Source organism: Doryrhamphus excisus, chromosome 2 (assembly GCF_030265055.1).
Source record: "Doryrhamphus excisus isolate RoL2022-K1 chromosome 2, RoL_Dexc_1.0, whole genome shotgun sequence".
Classification (NCBI taxonomy): domain Eukaryota; kingdom Metazoa; phylum Chordata; class Actinopteri; order Syngnathiformes; family Syngnathidae; genus Doryrhamphus; species Doryrhamphus excisus.
The window spans coordinates 26,003,496-26,022,690 of NC_080467.1; the positions used below are offsets into that span (position 1 = coordinate 26,003,496).

General features: G+C 40.6%; 1 protein-coding gene and 1 long non-coding RNA gene across 4 annotated transcripts; one reads left to right on the forward strand and one right to left on the reverse strand.

Moving 5' to 3' along the window:
* The first annotated feature begins 2,129 nt into the window (after positions 1–2,129).
* Positions 2,130–9,902, forward strand: pitx2 (paired-like homeodomain 2). Of its 2 annotated transcripts, XM_058064639.1 has the most exons (4): positions 2,130–2,411; positions 4,114–4,187; positions 6,844–7,043; positions 8,299–9,901. In XM_058064639.1, the coding sequence occupies exons 2-4, from the start codon at positions 4,142–4,144 to the stop codon at positions 8,854–8,856; spliced, it is 804 nt and encodes a 267-aa protein (XP_057920622.1). In that variant the 5' UTR covers positions 2,130–2,411; positions 4,114–4,141; the 3' UTR covers positions 8,857–9,901. The 2 variants fall into 2 exon arrangements, with proteins under 2 accessions (XP_057920622.1, XP_057920621.1); XM_058064638.1 differs by lacking the exons at positions 2,130–2,411; positions 4,114–4,187 and adding an exon at positions 6,240–6,671 and having other exon boundaries at positions 8,299–9,902.
* Positions 3,550–18,346, reverse strand: LOC131118524 (uncharacterized). Of its 2 annotated transcripts, none has more exons than XR_009125703.1 (5): positions 18,104–18,346; positions 17,802–17,851; positions 6,532–6,665; positions 6,290–6,411; positions 3,550–4,173 (listed from the first exon to the last, which is right to left on the reverse strand). It is a non-coding gene; the product is annotated as an uncharacterized LOC131118524 (long non-coding RNA). The 2 variants fall into 2 exon arrangements; XR_009125705.1 differs by lacking the exon at positions 3,550–4,173 and adding an exon at positions 6,053–6,163.
* Positions 18,347–19,195: the final 849 nt, after the last annotated feature.

A 19,195-nucleotide genomic window follows, 5' to 3' on the forward strand; every position in this document is an offset into this window, starting at 1 on the left:
GACAGGCCTTCCAAATCTAAAAAAAAAAAAAAAAAAAAAAAAACAAGCAGAAAGTTTTCCCCTCCATCTTGCTGTGCTAACGGCCAGACATGAAAGAGTGTTTTAAAGTCATCTCCAGCAAAGTTGACACCTCCAGCAGTCCTGGGCCCTGATGATGTGCTCGTTAAGAGTCAGGAGAGGGCGCCTGGCAAGAGCAGGTCACCCCGCTTCTCACATCAGCGTTGCTTTCAAGTGTCCTCCTGCGTCGCCGCGGATGACAACAGACAATCGATACAGCGCTTGAAATGAAAAGGAGGCGCCGCTTTTCGCCCCCGAGGCGAAAAAGACTTTGCAGCCGCCGGGCTCCTCTGAACTCCAGGCGTGGCGCTGCACCTTTGTGCGTGAGAAAGAGGCGGCTCTTGACAGCTCGCCTTCTTCTCCTCCTTCCTCCCTCGCTCTCTTTTTGTATAGAGAGAATATAGACGAGCATCACGCCTCCTTTCAGTGCGTGTGTGTGATGTTGAGATGAACGTGTGGAGCCTACACAGGAACCTCTAAGGTCGGACACATGCTGCTCCAGCATGACCTCCAATTTGCTTGAATGTCAAAACTATTTCTCCTATACGTGAACGACTGGAAGTAGAAATACAGTGGTACCTCGGTTTTCAGGCTGACAAAAACCAAGGCAATTTGTCCTCAGGGAAATAAAGTAATAAACAAAAACTACATTTTATAGAGGAAAATGATAGCTTTACATGCACTCAAAACTTTCTTTGGCTCCATGGCAGGTTATTTAGCAGTCATACCTGATGAAAACGTGTAAGTCACAAACGTGTAGGGTGCTTTTTTTGGCACATTTTTGATAAAACTGAATCATGTTTAACTGTATTACTCTATTTGTTAATTTGGTTTCATGCAACCATAACACCAGTCATACAAGCATAACAATAAGTTAACCACTTGATAGTAGAAGAAAAATAGATATTTTAGTGATAACTTTAATAACATTGAGGTTTAATACTAATGTGTCACAATTACCGGGCATGTTGAGGATTCCACAGTATTTGCCACAAAAAAGAAAAAGCTATACCAAGAACCCATCTTTTGATGCTTCTGAAAATAAGTCAGAGTTTATGTACAACATTTAAGACATATTTTTCACCTTCATTCTTGCCAGGAATGCTATTATTTGTTTGTTTTTTTTCCAGGGGCATTGTTGTTCCTCCAATATTTGTTGTATGTAGCACATATAATAATATACAGACAATTAAAGTGTATGTCCTATTAAATAATAAAAGGGTCTTGCACAGAAATAATAACATGATACATTTTATAGTGAGGATGATGCGCTCCGTCATGCTTTTTTGGGAATTCCCTGGTGTACCGGGGCGTTAATTACTGCATTAATGGGAGTATGACTAAAAATGTAAAAAGGGGATTAGAGAAGCGGGAGTTCTGCACTTAACATGCAAACTGGGAGAGAAGGAAAAATATCTCCATATATCTATAAGGAAAGAGATCTATAATGAACATTTGCACGTTAGCCAGCTGTTCACTTGGACGTGAAAGCTGAGAGCTTTGTCTGGCCTTGCTGCCTTTTTTTTTTTTTTTGTCTTTAATCTATGCTACCCAAATTTACAGAAACAATAAAAGATGCAAAGCAGCCATTTTGATACAGTTAAAATGGATTTTTAACAATGCTAAAACCAATCCAATACACTGTATGCCACCACAATAGTGTAATATCTAACAAGATATCTTTTTAAATAATGAACCAATCTTACTTATAGACTATGCTGGGGGATTTTTTTGAAAAAATGGGAATAAAATGCCCCCACTGCCACACTTTGGACACCACTACTATATTAGAATCCAAGCATGTAAGATTATTCAATCACTCTCTGAAATTAATTAATGGACCACTAGAATGCAACACCAATTTCATTCATTCGGGAAATGTGTGCAAATTCTAATATGTTGTAGCACATTTAGAATCCGTCTGATTGCCTGCACACGCACGCCCCACAAACACACCCCTTTGGAGGCGCGCACACGCACAAAGAGGAGGCAGCAAGAAGGAGGAGGAGGAGGAGGAGGACGGGCTGGGGGGGACAAGCAAAGCGCCACTCCTGGAGCGTCTTTCGGGGCGGAAAAAAAAGTTGAGGAAAGCAGAAGAGAAGAAGAAGAGGAGGAGGCAGAGTGGTGTGGACCTCCTGACGTTCTGGTCTAGTCTTTTGGATAACAGCGAGGCGAGAACACGTCGGACATTTTTTTTATGTATTTATTTTTGCACACGGCAAGTGGCGCTGTATAGTGGACATTGCGTGTGTGTTTGCACCGTGGAATATCTCAGTAGACACGCAGACACACACACACTACACAAACACGCTGTATACCGTCAAGGGTTTCAAGCCCGCCGGCGTCCACGCGTGGTAAGTCGATGTGTTTCTTGTCTCCTTTTTCATTTTAGGTAGAGATGTGAGAAAATGCAAGGGAATGGATTTGTTCCACGTCTTAAATGTTTTAAAGCCTTTCTGTGCTTCTATGGTGTACATTTCACAAGGAAATAGTCTAAATGAGCATGAAGGAAGTGATGAAAAAAGATGATGATGATAATAATAATAATAACAACGTATCAATAATATGAGTGCTAATAAATGAGTGTAAAAATGTTTAAACATTTTTAAAGTGCTTTAAAATGCACAATTAAATAAATATGGCCTCATCAGCAACTATCATATTTCATCAATGCCAGCATTGGAATGGAAATAATAATCATAATAAATAAAATTAACCAACCGTGTTATTAATAATACAAATAAAATATAAACATAATAATGTAAACAATTCATAAATTGATATAATCGCATATACAATAATTCCAAAAAAATACTAAGGTATAACGAGCAAAATAATGCAATACAAATATAACGAATATATATATTAAAAGTAAAATCTCCCTGCTATATTGTCGCTAGACAGGAGGCCAGCTTTCTGTCTCCACCGGGCCCGATGCCATTTGCACCCCGCCCACCTCGCCAAATAACAAACGATGGATGGGTGATTTTAATTATTATAAATAGTGCCGCTTTATTTTATTGATTTTATTCCAGGACCATAAACCATTAGTCAAATATATTTTTTTTAGAATAATGACATTTTCTCAGAACCTGTTGTTAAATTATTGCAATATTTTAATACAAATTGTTGACCAAATTGACCCAACGATTAATAGAAATATGATTGATATTTGTGTGTATTAATTTCCAATATTGAGCTGTAGTTCAGCATATGCTTGCAAATGTGAGCTATGCAGAAGTGAAAAAATATGCCTTCCATTTGGAGCACAAGCTTCACTTCCTCACTGCAAAAAGTCCAATAAATTGCCTAAATAAGACATAATGTGGTTCGGGTGGGGGGGGGGCTCATTAAAGCCCAATGATGAGATAACACACATGTGACCTTCCACCTTCACAGCCGCCCCCCCCCCCCCCTCCCTTGTGTTTTAAATAAAACACACCAAGATGATGTTGCTGGGGTATGACTCCTTGTCAGAGTTAACCCCCCCAATATTTGCATCTTTGTCATTCGACTGGAGAAATAGGAAAAAAGGTGACTGAGGACCAGGTGAGGCGAGGAAGGAGGAAGAAGAGGAGGAGGAGAAAAAGCAGAGGCTGACATGCAAATCGTGTGCAAGACTTGAATTATCATAAGCAAACAGTGTGAGCGCTGGCTAATAAAAGCCCATCTGTGTAACTTCATATGGAGGAGCAGCATAATGAATTTTGTAATATCCCACCGACAGACATCTCAATCAGAGCCTAATCCTCAGACTTTACCACCAAATCACTGCACGGCCTCGACATACTGTACGCGTGGAAATAATGCCATGCATTGCAAACGATTTTCGTATGTGATAAAACTAAATACATCAATTATTTCATTAATAAAAATTGTTTTTGGAATCGAAAATACTGTTTTTTTGTTAAATAAATGTGACTTATTCTCAATTGAAATAACGTGTTATGTTAAGTGTATATTAAAAGTGTATTAATAAAATACGATATCAACTTGGTCAATTAGTCATTTACCTTCATTAACTGTTTTTTTCTTCTTTTCTTTTCTTTTGTACAGAAGAGGTCTCCTCTGCACATTCGCCATCATGGACTCCCACTGCCGCAAACTGGCCACCACCTGCGCACAAATAGGTAAAACATTAACGCATGCGTGTACGTGTGCGTAAACTTGTGTCCGTTTGTTGCAGTTTACAAAAATTAAAAAAAACGTTTTCTCAGTATCAATCCTTAAATGTATTTATGTGGAAACGTTTTTACCAAGGTAGTCAAATAGGTGTCACGGATTTGGTATTTGCTTCAAATGGGAATGCATAATTGATGAGAATATATTTGCAGAATTATCATAATAAAACGCAGCCAGAAAGACTTTAAGTAACTAACTCAATTACAATAAAGTAAAAATACATCCTTGTTCCTAAAAAGGTGATTTTATTTTTTAATCGATATATTTACTTTATAATTTAAACCAGCGAGTTATAAAAGTACGTTGTGTGGTGTCGAAGATTGTACATTGGTGCGATGGAATTTCACCGGTGATTTGAGGAGAGAATCCCCACGGTAAGCGGAGTGTTGGATGTTCCTTGTCCAACAGTGCTACCTGGTGGCATGATGTGGCACTGCAGCCTCCATGTTAAGCGCAGTGCTCACATTCAAGCGTGTTTGGATTGCAGAGAGATCGCCTATTTTCACACGACTGTCACTGACATATCGCAAAATATGAAGTTTATAATAAATATGTAATTATTTGAATGCTTGACGTTATTTTTATATTATTTTTAACACTTTTTACTTATTTGTGGATATAAAAATAGATATATTTCATATATAAGCGCGACACAATTTCGTAGCAATGCTCACCTTTTTCCAGATAATGACAATTGATTAAGCCTAATAATGCAAGCAGGACAAAAAGACCCAGAGCCAAAACAGTGGCGGCTGGTGTTTCTAATGTATGCAGCTCTCGTTGGAGTCACTCTGGGGAAAACTAAATGTATAATGAAAGCCATTCGTGAGTAGGAATACACTAATGGAGGAATGTGATGTCTCGGTAATCCCGCCTAAAAAGCCTTGTCGTCGTCGTCGTCCCCAAACCCATCCTGCCATATTGACTGAATTGTTAATTAATGGCGCTCTTTGACGGAGAGAGAGGATGAGGAGGCGCCCAGAGATGAAGAACAAACCGATAATCCACTTCAACAACTGCAAAAAGGCTATTATTCATATGTCTACTATACTTCTAATAAAAAACTACTTCAAATGCATGTTAATTCATTTCCAGTACTCATGTGAAGTATTTATGGGTTTTCCAGCCGATTAGACCAAGATGACACAATAAAACATCAAATAAGGACTACTAATGATAATTTAAAAAGTGAAAAAAAAATTAAGCATTTGACAATTCTCTGTATTGTAATTATTTTGTCACTGGGAGTGAAAAAAAACAGCTATGCAAAATTCCGTATGATTGGTTGTTTTTCGACGAAAATGCTGAGAACCACCCAAGGGTCCGAACCCGGCGGAGTAAAACCGGATCTTTCACGTCATGCCCTCCCAACCGGGGGTAACCACTGGGGCTTGGTTTGTGTGCAATTTTTTGCACACAAACTTGCGGGTGTTTTTTGTAAGTGTATTCTCTACACGAACAGGTAGCAACACCTTAGTGAGATCATAGTATAATTCATAATTAATTAAGTATAATTATTTAGTTTACGTTCTCATTCATTTGGACTCTGGGAGTCTGGATGATCCGGTGTCTGGACGTGGGATGTGGAGATTGTGCACATTTATAAAAGGGTCAACTTTATTTAGTTGTTATTTTTTTAGTGTGTCTTGGTTCCATCGGTAGTGATCCGTGTTTGACATTCGGAGTCATCTCTATTCCTTGTGGTTCTAACAGAACCCGGTGTGTGGCTTCATGGTCCCTGAGTAAACGATAAAAAGGTCCATGTGTTATTTTCATTTTTCTATATTTTATTTGGTCTTGGGCTGCTGAGGCCGCATTTCTCTTTACATGCCGCTTCTTTTTTTTATTATTTGGAGATGTGCGGATACTCTCCTCCCACGCACGCCACAAGCACACGTCTGTCAGGCTACAATGTGGGCGGGGCCTGGGGCGGTGACGTAGAGAGAGCCAGTTGGACAGTGGAGGAGAAAGAGAGAGAGAAGGGGACGGAGAGAGTGAGCTGGAGGCACGCGGTGCTGGTGTGCGCTCATCCGGCTCCAATATCACCTACCTGTCCTTGTCACTCTGCTAGTCAGCCGCCGCTCGCCGCCGAGGTTAGGATGGCAGCGCCCGGTGGCCCGGTGTGAAGCAGTCCGAGAGCGAGAGAATACTTTGCTGGTCATCCTGTGCGCGCTGACAAGTGGGACTTAATTGGTTAAAACCGCTTTTTGGAGGACCGATGAACTCTATGAGGGAGCCATTAAATTTAGATCCCCACCACCATCACCACCACCAGCAGCAGCACCCACTCACCGGGACTAAACTCGCCTCCACACAGCACCCCGCGCTGGCCATGGCTTCCGGTTTACAGCCGCTGGTGCGCGCTGTGGAGTCCAACAAGCACCGCATGGAGGTGCACACAGTGTCGGACACTTCCAGTCCGGAAACTGGGGGTAAGAAGAGAAGAATATTTAGTTAATCGGGTTTAACACATGCAAATGCTCGATTAATTATAGGAGTGACAAACATTATTATGCAAACGACAAAAACCTTAAGAATGTCACATAAAAAACAGAATAATAAATGTAAATCCATGATAATCAACACACTGGTTCTGGCCTACAGAGAAAGAAAAGATCCAAAACAAGAACGACGACTCGTCAGACGACCCGTCCAAGAAGAAGCGTCAGCGGCGCCAGAGGACGCACTTCACCAGCCAGCAGCTGCAGGAGCTGGAGGCCACTTTCCAGCGGAACCGATACCCGGACATGAGTACCAGGGAGGAGATAGCCGTGTGGACCAACCTAACCGAGGCTCGGGTTCGGGTGAGTTAGCCCTCCTAATTGGCAAAACTAACATTTTTATTAAATATAGCAAAAAAAAATAATAATAACAATGAATGTAGTGGAGTGTAATGAGCAGACAGACGTGTAGGGCTGTAATAATGTGTCCTACAGAGGGTTTATCTGAAAAACAAATATGCACACTTGTTTAAACAGAGGCCCAATTTAATCAGACTGCTGCTTAAATGGATCTTTTTATATAATAACACCACCCTACATGAGAAGATAAACACAATTTTTAACACTCGCTTGTTTAAAATAAAAGTGCTCCCCTATGTGAATCTATTAGGTCCAATTAGAAATGATCACACTCCAGACTTGTGTGACAGGAGTCGGTGACAGATACCACGCGTGTTCTCCCCACGCGTGTGAAAGAGGTGCAAAGCTTGTAATTTTGACATTGTGGCGCGATTTAAGGTCAGCCTCTTAGCCGGGCGTGGACGCGCGCCTTGTGGTGGAATACACAACACAAGAGTCCACGGAGGAGTGTGGATTCTGCTCTGATAAGGACTGCATGAGGGCAGGAGAGAACACACACCTCACCTCTAATATGCTGGAATTGGGGGATGACATCTAATTCATTTGGAATGTTATATAAATTTGAACAGGGAAAATGTACATAATTTGAATTTATATAAAAGGAAAAATATGCATTCATACAAATGCATTAAATGTTGCTAACACTAAAACTAAAAGCTGAAATTGTATAAAAATAATTTTCCATATACAACACATGTGCATAAATAAACCATAAAGAATGCAAGCCAAATTATTCTATTTTAAGTTATGGTGTACTGTTAATTAAATTATATTACCTTAACATTTGTTATTTTTAAGTTCACAATAATATTATACAATAAATCATACGCTTTATAGGGAGGTCAAGATTGTTATTTTGAGTCATATTTTTAAAAATAGTTATGAATAGTTTTGAATGGCCAGAATAAAAATAGTGACATAATTATAGCACAAAACGTTATATTGTATTAGGCATATACGTTGGTAAAAATGGCGCCCCTGTAGATAAATAATCAGGAGAACATTATGGCAAAGTAAATACGAAATAAAACATAACATGATGGAAAATGTACTTCTCGCGTGTGTACTTGCTTTGCACGTGAATATTAGTTTACTGTAATACAATGCATACCGGAAGATAATACACACGACAGCTTTCTAACCAGGCCGAAACAGTAATTGTTTTACGAGTCCAATCCCCTCCGGTGTTCCCCCGCAGGTGTGGTTCAAGAACCGGCGGGCCAAGTGGAGGAAGCGGGAGAGGAACCAGCAGGCCGAGCTGTGCAAGAACGGCTTCGGGCCGCAGTTCAACGGACTCATGCAGCCCTACGACGACATGTACCCGGGCTACACGTACAACAACTGGGCGGCCAAGGGCTTGACGTCGGCCTCCCTGTCCACCAAGAGCTTCCCCTTCTTCAACTCCATGAACGTCAACCCGCTGTCGTCTCAGACCATGTTCTCTCCGCCCAACTCCATCTCTTCCATGACGTCCAGCATGGTGCCGTCGGCGGTGACGGGCGTGCCGGGCTCCAGCCTCAACGGCCTCAACAACTTGAACAACCTCAGCAACCCGTCGCTCAACTCCGGGGTGCCCACGCCGGCGTGTCCCTACGCGCCGCCCACGCCCCCCTACGTGTACCGGGACACTTGCAACTCCAGCCTGGCCAGCCTGAGACTGAAAGCCAAGCAGCACTCGAGCTTTGGATACGCCAGCGTGCAGAACCCGGCCACGAACCTGAGCGCTTGTCAGTACGCCGTGGACAGGCCGGTGTGAGAAGTCCACGCCCACTCCTAGAAGAAAATCACCACTTTGAGCAAAGCTGGCGGATCGGTTCGGCATCATTTGGTTAGATTTTTTTTGAAGGGGATGTACATTATTGTGACTCTTCCCTGCAAAATAGCGCACAACCTACAGTAATTCATTCATGCTGATGTGATTCTGAGTGATCCAATGGCTTCTTATGGTGGTTATTTTTTGTTTGGTTTTTTTGCAGAGTGGTCCAAAACAAAAAAAGCCGGCCACAGGAACAAGAGACTACTATTATTTCACCCCCCCCCCCAACCAAAAAAAGGGCACTAAAAACTGAACCACTGAAAACATGATCAAGGTTTTAAGTTTTATCCCGGATTGTTTTCGTCACCCTGGATTTTGGACTTGTTTGAAAGGTTGTATATACTCAAACTATCTCCTGAGATCCAAATCTTCCCTGGGTTCAATTTATTAACGCATGTGAGGGAGGGGGGCATAAACCAGCAAAAAGAAAATAACACGAATAAAAAAAATAAGGAATCATGTTTTGCTTGCAAACAAAAAAGGGAATGTAAATACTAAAACGCACCACAGTCGTGTGTTTCTAACATAATATAAATTTATTATTATTATTAATGTCTGTGTGAATATCGATTTAGAATAGCAATCCTAGATTTAAACATGAAAAACGCATTAAAATGTTCCTGCAAATGATTTGCTCTGTGTATACTATTTGGTACGGAATTATGTTTCTTTTTCCAACATCCAAAAAAATGTGTTTTATTTAATGGAAGTAAATATATTGTTCAAAGCCATCCTTGCTTTTATTGAATCCTTTGTGTAGTGACATTGTGTCCACTGTCGGGCTGTGGATGATCGGGACGGATGCACTTGTGCGCCTAATCTATTGCGGGCAACAATTGGGCTGGCCAATACACATTAGCGGCGAGATGCTCCGGCAGATTAGCTGCTGAATACATGTCTGCTCGGGTCGCTGGAGCTTCAAATAACACGGGGAATCAACAAACAAGAGGCTGGGACCACACAACAGTGGCAGCAGTCCATTAGAGTGGGAGTAGAGTGGGTCAGGGAGGGTCTCAAGTGGTCTCCACTGTGTGTTGCGTCCATTCTTATTCCATTAAAATACGTTAAAGAGAGCTAACGCTTGCATGTTTTTCCTATGCACCGATTAAAGCATAATTTTCAAGAAGGATGATTTACAAACATGTGCAAACATGAAGGTTATTTTGGCGGGCGGCGTTGACTGAGTAGGCCGTGGAAGTGAAGCCTTTGCACGGCTGCAGGCGGCAGCAAGTCCCGGTGAGGAAGCATGGCTGCGAAGGATGAGGTAAATTGGCCTCTTGTGCATGCCTGTTTACCATAATCAGGCTTCAATGGGGGCTAAAATAAAGCTTCTAATATGTATTTTTAATTTAAACAATAAGTACACATTCTGCATCAAATGTATTTAAAGAGAAAATTACTGCATGCTGGTGTTTTGGGAGCTGGTGTCATGTTAGAAGAACCCTCAGGTCACCTCTCAAGAGGGGGATTATACTCTGGAGGAGGAATAAATCACAGTTACACCAGATGCTGTTTAATTAAAAGGCACATCTAAAAATAATAAGCAGAGGAGAGTCAGCTCTCTTAAAGAAGCCAACAAAGAAATGCAACACAGGAGGACTTTTGTGCCAGACGTTGCTTTGTTTTTGGTTGCTCCAGACGTCCTCCAGTGTCACGTTTTGATGGAGAATTAATCAGCTGGAAGAGGATAAGCCTCGTCTGCCTGTGCAATACACATCTGCACAATCAACATGTGAACTGAGGATGAGGAGGAGAAGGGGAAGCGTGAGACTTGCTGGTAATGTTCATTTGGCTGAAAGGGACTGTGCAAGGTAAGCCATGCACCTTTAATTCTCCTCACCAAGTGAATTTAGTGCAATCATTAGAGTGGCACCTGCTTGGATTCCTCTCACGTTTGAGGTGAAGGTTTGAATCTGTATGCAGAAAAACGCATTCAAATGCGCACTGGGTAATTACAGATATGTAGTTTTGAAGACTTTATTTCTGTACATGTTAATGTGAGATTTGTTCCACCGAAGGTGATTAAAAGACAGAAGAAGAGAGCTGCCTGCAAATATACACAAAACATACTAATTTAAATAAATAACAAAGCCTTAAGTCTGGACAAGAGGATGATGCACTTATGTATATGGAACATGCATGGCTTTATATTTAACCAGCTAAAAAGGCCTGCAGGTTTGCATTGATACAATATTTTTAATACTGCATTTCATAGTGGATTTCAAAGCACTATTTAATACACACAAACATCTGGTTTGAAATATCACAAAGTAACAAGAGTAATGGTTTGCACACCACTTCAATAGCACCACAAATTGCACCAAAAAAAGTAACACTGACTTCATTTCCATGCATTAAAAATGTCTGAAACTTGCTGTTGGCAATAAACGCACACTGAAGACAAACAGTCCGAGTGCTTCTTTGCCATTAAGTCATAGTGAGCTGTGTGTGTCAGGGGGAGGTGGACAAGGGTTCTGAAAAAGGAGGAAGTGGGGGGGTTCTTGGCTGCGGACCAATGGCGGCCCAGTGTCTACAGCAAAAGGTCACACGGCGTGACCTCACACATTCTCACCCTCACCTAAAAGGGTGAAGGAGATGTCCTCCACAATGCAGCAGCACACAAAGCAACACGTTCAACTGAGGGGTGTGCAGTGAAACCTCAAAGGTTGAACACCAGGAACACTGGTCATCCTTTGATTGGCTCGGGTATCATAATTCCGGAAATATTGGTAATAAAAATAATCTGCTCCGGGGTCGACCGGTGGCACACATACACTATTAACTGCAAGTAATAATTTAAGTAACATTTTCAAGTGTTGCATGAGTTTAAAAAGAAGCGAAGCAGAGGGAACAGTATAAAAAAAAGTCCATGTTAACGCTGGTAGCAAGTAAGGGCAGGTATGCTGAAGCCTGCTTTGAATACGTGTTTGCTTATACTTCTCGGAAGTCCTGTCTTTTCTTCTTCTTAATTCCTCTCTTCTCACCAGAGGTTCCTCCTACTTTTGAAATAAGCAAAAAAGCCCCAAACATCAGTAGAGCAGGGGCATCCAAACATTTTCCACCCAGGGCCGTATAATGAAAAAAAACAAACAAAAAAAAAACAAATATATATATATATATATATATATATACACATGCTAAACTTTATATACTCAAACTGCAGCTTTGTGTTAATATCAACATTTTATGATACACAATGTTACACACTCATTCTGTTTCAGATGTGTAATTACTGAAAATTTCAGTCCAGTATCAGAAATAACTCAATTCCATAACTCAAACGGGAATCCTGAACCTGATCCAAAGCTAAAGTCCCTCACCATATTGCTCATAATAGTTTGTTATTTCGACTGCTTGCTTTCAGGTATCAGGCGGAAGCAATTTTTCCCATAGGAAATAACATTCCAGACACCTAACAATACGAACAAAAATACTTTTTTATGAATAATCATTTTATATGCAGAATACAATGCAAAGTATTTAGAAATGACAGACTGACGGAACTTATAGTTTGAAGTGGACTTCCAATGTTATATGTTTGTCACTTTTCTTACAAAGTGCAGGCACTCCCAACTTTCATTGGTCCTGTGATGGGTTATTTAGCTGTCTCATTTCATGAAAAAATGTACAGACAGTGAGTCAGCAATGCATAAGATGCTTGGTTTGGGCCCTCGATTTTGCAGAAAAATAGAATACAGGGCAAATGGACTATAGTTTGTTAAATGCAATATCATATGAAAACTGTGATGGTGCATGAAAACCAAGGCCAAATTTTAGCAAAAAAACTAATCATATGAAAACTTGAGTGTATGACAACTAAAGTTAGACTGTACTTAAAATGTTACTTACAGTACTTATAATTAATGGTGGAAATGTGACCACTGTACAATAAAGCCTCCTTACAGTTGAATTGTGTTTGCCTTCCAGACATACTGTATTTCTGCACATGGGGCAGGACACCACCCTGCGGGGGGCTCTATACGGCTTTCTGAGTGGTTGGGGGGGGGTTTGGCTGGCCGGAGTGTGTGAAAGCAGATAAGAGGGGGTGGGAGTGATTTCATGACGCGCACACACTAACCTGCTCTGTTCTATTAAAGTAGGAGAGATGAAAACAAAAGCACACATGTGAGATGTTTTCTCTGCAAATCAATTTGGACACGTTAGGCACGCTGGGGCGGGACGGCGGCGTCGTTCTCATGGACCCTTGAAATGGTGGAGGAAAACCATCCATCCATTCAGGTGAGACACATGAATTATATGGGGAAATACGGCATCTATGCTATACCGTGTTTGAGCAACAATTTGTAAAGCGTGATGTTTGTTATGGCTTCAAAACTTGAAGGGGTCCTAATGCAGAAAAGCTGGGCTGCACAACAGTTATTTATTTAGTGCAAAAAGACATTCAATCACTGAGAGAAGAATTGAAGCTTGCTTTGTGCGGTAAAGAAGATCCTGCACGCTCAAATTCCTCTGGATGAAAATGTCACTCAACTGGCATTACTTAGCATTAAGGCTAACTATTGTTGACTTGTGCAGCTGGAAGAGACAAGCACCACATGAAAGCGACTCACATCCACTATATATATGATTTTAAAGGGTGGAGGGGGACGCATATTGGCAATACAAAGAGTGGCTGCCCGCAGGCACAGCAGCTACCTAAAATCTTGCACATGTCTTCTCATGTCTAAAACACTCATCTGAAGCGTCGTGTTCAGACACCTTTGGTTTACACACTCAAAAGATGGCGTCTTGTTATTCAAGGCCCGTCACCGGCGCTGACGTCTAAATTGGCGCTGCTGAGAATTTCCCAGGCTGCAAATCCGCACAACGCAAAAAGATGCAAGCGTCCTAAATTATCATGTGACACTTGTGCTTTGCCCGTGTTGTTACTGCTACCATGGCAACCCCGCCACCATGTTTTCAAGTCCTAATTATGAGTTTGGCTCGTCCTAAAATAACCAGTGCCAGAAATGCCCAGCATGACTCACTAGCCAAAATATTAGGGAACACCCCTGCACAGTCTGATGAGAACCACTTCTGCTTTTACAAAATAATAATGCTCTGCTTGACTGACACTGTTAGAGAGGTATTCATGGTGGTTGCATAACCGGGCTTTATCATAAATGACAGCCATTTCTAATGCGGCTCTGACAGTGCCAATTAAAACTGAGCATTAAGGAAAAATGTAAAAGTCATAAAATAAAATTCAGGATCCAACCAAATTCTCAAAATTCTCAGTTGTACTAGTTGTACTATATTGATATTGCTGTTAAGAACAATATCAAAACAAGCATATGGTTCATATCGATATAGACTGGATTTGATGCGGAAGGCTCATGTTTCAAGATGGTGCCGCCTGAGTGCAAGCTAGTTACGACAGCTACGTGTCTCCTGCAGCGTGCCATACTGACCCCTTATGCAAGTGTTCAGCTATGGATGTTCATCTTATTACATTTGTAGCTTGCCGCTTCCGCCATTGTTAACACTCGGTAGCAACTGTTGGCCTCTCTTCGCTAAGTCAAATGATCAGATAGCCTAGCGGATAGCCGAAAGGACTTCAAAGATGGCATCAACCATATTTACTGTCTGTCGTCACGGGGGAAAGTCAGATGGAAGCGCTAACCGTGCTGCAGAGACTACCTTGAGTGCACCACATTTATTAAATTCAATATTTTTTTCACCTTATACCGTATACCAAAATGCTGGTACATGCAGCTTTCTTTGACCCCAGTGTGGGTTATTTTGCAACCATAACTGCATGTCGCGTAATTGTGTTAGTTGTCAAAGAACTACAGAGTCACCCGCTGATCACATGAAATACATACAAGTGATGGAGCTGGGGTACAATGACTTTCATTTCAGGTTTCCATGCTGTCACAATATGGGGACATTTTGGGATAAAACTAGGCAAGGCAGAGCAAATTTATTTATAGAACACCATTCGTACACACGGTAATATATATAGTAGTCTCCGGAAAAGTAAGGTAAAATGACTTCATAAAATAATTCCATAAAGACATACAATCATTCTAAAAAAAATTAAAAACAATTCTATAAATCATTGCATAAAACAATGCAAAACCCCCCAAAAATACTAGAAATGAAGAGTAAAATAGATAAAGATAAAATACTTACTTTAGGAATGAATAGAAGTGTTTTCAGCTTAGATTTGAACATTGCCAAGGTTGACTACATTAACTACATTAAGAACACAGTTGGACTCATGCAGTGCATTTAGAACACAACAAGAAGTGCACCATAATTTACACCAACCAAAGCATTTTTTTCATTTTCATTTTCCAAATTCCAACAATAATTATGCTAACTTGGGCAAATGCTAACCGTAACTGTATTTCATTAAATATTATAGGTAGCGGAAAATATAAACAATGAAAAAACAGCAACAAATCTATCTGTGGTGGCCCAAATGTGTTAAGTTGCCAGCCACCACAAATACATGAATGTACAGTACAGTAAACACAGACCTTTTCACTAAAAATGAGTATACAAAAAGAAAGGTGCCCGTTTTTTAAATTCACCCTATATCTGTCACAGGGACGACAATTCACACCCGACGAGAGCAGACTGCGCGCAGAGCAAATGATAAGATTGGACTGCAGCCCGCCCACAGTGATGTATACGCTCAACCTATATGCCACAGATGGTGGGATTTCAGCCTGGTTGATATAGGAAATCCACTAAGGAGTATTGATCTGGCCGAGATCTGCTCTAAGCAGATCTCCAAAGGATCTTGAATGGCTTGGCTGGGAGGGCCACACCTTCCACAATGAATATCATACATATACTGTATATACAGTACATATATATGTATAACATGCAACATACAGTATATTAACGTAAACTATGAGCTTTGATGTTGACATGGATATGCAAGCCTCTTCCGTCTGTCTTTATGTGTCTATTTCAGACAGTAAGAACCTCCTGTAGATGACTGTTCATTACTGCACCATGTAGGGGGTATCTGTGTGGTAATCACTGCCGGGGGGGCGTCATTGTACACTAGAGTTAATGAAATGGAAGTCTCACACTCACACAAACAAAGCCATGCATGATCATCTGTGAGGTGGTCAATGGTATAGCATTGCCGACATCAGCTATGGATTCATACAGTGCGCAGCATGGGGTGTTCTATATGGCAAGATGCAGTACACTTAATGGCTGACTATGTGAAGATTTAAATGTTTCTGTTGCTAAATTATACCGGGACCACACCCCAAACTGCTTTGCATTGAGACTGTCAACTGTCAACTGAATGTCAACTGCCAACTATTGGCCTACTAGTTTATTTACACATTAACCAGCAGAGGGTGCCAAATATAATGAAATGTGTGCTTGTAGTGTGCAGTGATGCACAACAGCCCCAAGGCCAAAGAATCCTATCAGCAGCAGTTTCATTCAAGTGTAAAAATAAGTTAACCACTATATACTGATGGTGAACAATACATTATTAATTATACTACTACTTGAGAATCAAAATATTAGAAATGATGATGCAGTATAGGCCGAGTGGTTAGCATGCAGGCCACATAGCTAGGAGACAGGAGTTCGATTCCACCCTCGGCCATCTCAGTGTGGAGTTTGGATGTTCTCCCTGTGCATGCGTGGGTTTTCTCCGGGTACTCCAGTTTCCTCCCACATTCCAAAAACATGCTAGGTTAATTGGCCACTCCAAATTGTCCATAGGTATGAATGCGAGTGTGAATGGTTGTTTGTCTTTATGTGCCCTTGGAATTGGCTGGCGACCAGTCCAGAGTGTACCCCGCCTCTCGCCCAAAGACAGCTGGGATAGGCTCCAGCACCCCTTGTGAGGATGAGCGGTAGAAAATGAATGAATGATGCAGTATAGTCATACGGCACTGCAAACTACAACCACAATAATAAAGAATGTTGAAATGATATATCATAATTGAGCATAATTATTTTTGTAAAGGCAGACTCTTTTTTATACATCTACTTGTTCAGGTGTTCCTAATATTGCGGCCAGTGAATGGAGTTGGTATCCACCATCAGAAGGACTGGCAGTCAACTGTTAGGTCCTCCTTTCATATAGAAGCAATAAATGAATAGATGTGGGGGGTGGGGGTGAATAAAGTGACAGCGGCGGTGTATTCCTCTCACTTTTATGAGGCATCATGGAAGGTAATGAAGCGGAAAGGTCACGGCGAATGTGTTTTCATCCGCTCTAAACCAATAGGTCAGATTCCCACTTTCCACGCCACGACTCTGTGACAGCAGCTGGTGCCCTTTTGCTTAAAACAATATCGTCACCTCGGCCCGCCGTACATCATTTCCACCCATGCCTGGCAGATATTACACACTAGATCAGACACTGAGTAGGGCTTATTTATCCCTCACGCACCCACATGCTATAAGCGCCATGTAATGTAAACCATACATTATGAATCCAATTTGCTTGGGGTGAGGACAAAGGCTATTTGCAAAATAGGTCAATGGGGCTGCAGGCATGGGTTTAGCCACTAGATGGCAACCAGTTGGTGCTTGTGTGGATTCAATGTATTTTCTCAAAAACAGTGCGTGTGGCTTGTGGCATAAAATGCATTTCTTTTTTAAAATAAAATAAATAGGTAATATAATATAGCTTACAGTGCTTATTTTTAGTTAAGTGCAACAGAAACAGACAACATTCCGGGAACCAGATTCAAACACATGCAAACATGACGTCACAGGAAAGAAAAAAAAAAAAAAAAAACATTCACTGATATAGTGTTGTGATGAATATAATATAGCACACACACAATATTGACTATATACAATGTGAAAAATGAAACACTAGGTTTTCTTAGCCCCGGAATGAGCCTCCATAGGATTTGTATACTATATATAGTTAGAAAATAATTACTTACTGAAACTGCAAGATAGGCTGGGAAGATGAACGACAGCAAGCCATATTTACCTACACAATAAGAAAGAAAATATATAGTGTGTTATGTCCACATAAATTTCATATAGTAACAAAAGCTTCACCCAAAGGATAAAATAATGGATAGTCCAATTTGGTAGTCATTATTGAACATATCAGCTGGCTAGCTAGCTAGCTAGCTAGCAAGTTAGGGAGTTACATAAACGAGGTAGCTAGCTAGTAGAAAATAGGTCATGCCACAGAAAACTATTAACAACCACCAAGCAAAATGGCAGCCAAACTTACCTGGAAAAAATTGGCGGGAATCTGTTCAAAAATGAAAACAAACTGACTTGACACCTTCCGCTATTCCATTCTTTCCAGCAAAGACAAGCGTCCACTTCACACAAGATAGCCGACAAGACTACATCAGAGCCAAGGCAAATTAACAATTTCCAAAAATTTTCCAAAAACTTTCTGAGTCCTGTTTTAAAGCAAAATGCAAAGTGGATGCTTCTTAATGAGAGCCAAACCGAATTGCCAATACCAACGGTATTTATAGTGTCCGCCATGACACCTAAGTTGGGCGTGGCCGAGATTGGCTCAAAGCGGTGGTTCTATTTAAAGAGACAGGCACCCTAAATGCTACTACTGGATAGGTCTACTGTGTACATGTAGATACTGTAGAATCGACATCTATTTTATATATTTTAATAAAATAAATATTTTCATTTAATAATTTTTAATTGTATAATTATTATTTTTAATTATTTTTATTTATTTACTACAGGGTAAATATTGTGATTACTGATTTTGATATGATCCCTTTTACTCATTGAATGATTGTGTGATATTGCCTTTAATTTGTTCGTCATGATTATAATGAGAATAAAACACAGGGTAAAGAAGAACACACACAAACATTTTCATGTACAGTTTAATAATACATAAATACAACAATTACTCCCACATTCCAAAAACATGCATGTTAGGTTGACACTAAATTGTCCATAGGTATGAATGTAAGTATGAATGGTTGTTTATCTTTATGTGCCCTGCAATTGGCTAGCGACCAGTCCAAGGTGCACCCCGCCTCTCAACCGAAGTTAGCTGGGATAGGCTCCAGCATATTTCAGCGACCCTAATCAGGATAAGCGGTACAGAAAATGAATCTATTACATCTATTACATAGAAATGTTTGAACAAACTAAAGCCAATCGAGCAACATAACAAAACAAAAGCAAAAACCATGATTACTTTTTGCTCCTAAAGGCCTCCTGAAGTGATCCTTTGTTTGTAAACGCCACAGCAATATATATAAGAATGTAACACTATCAACAACACAACAAAAAAAAACACACAAACTATTTGTTGGTGGAAATAAACATTGACGCCAAC

Coding starts and splice junctions, on each gene's coding strand:
- pitx2 (XM_058064638.1), top strand. CDS start 6,458: ATGAACTCTATGAGGGAGCCATTAAATTTAGATCCCCACCACCATCAC. Junction 6,672..6,843: donor TTCCAGTCCGGAAACTGGGG/GTAAGAAGAGAA, acceptor TCTGGCCTACAG/AGAAAGAAAAGATCCAAAAC. Junction 7,044..8,298: donor TAACCGAGGCTCGGGTTCGG/GTGAGTTAGCCC, acceptor GTTCCCCCGCAG/GTGTGGTTCAAGAACCGGCG.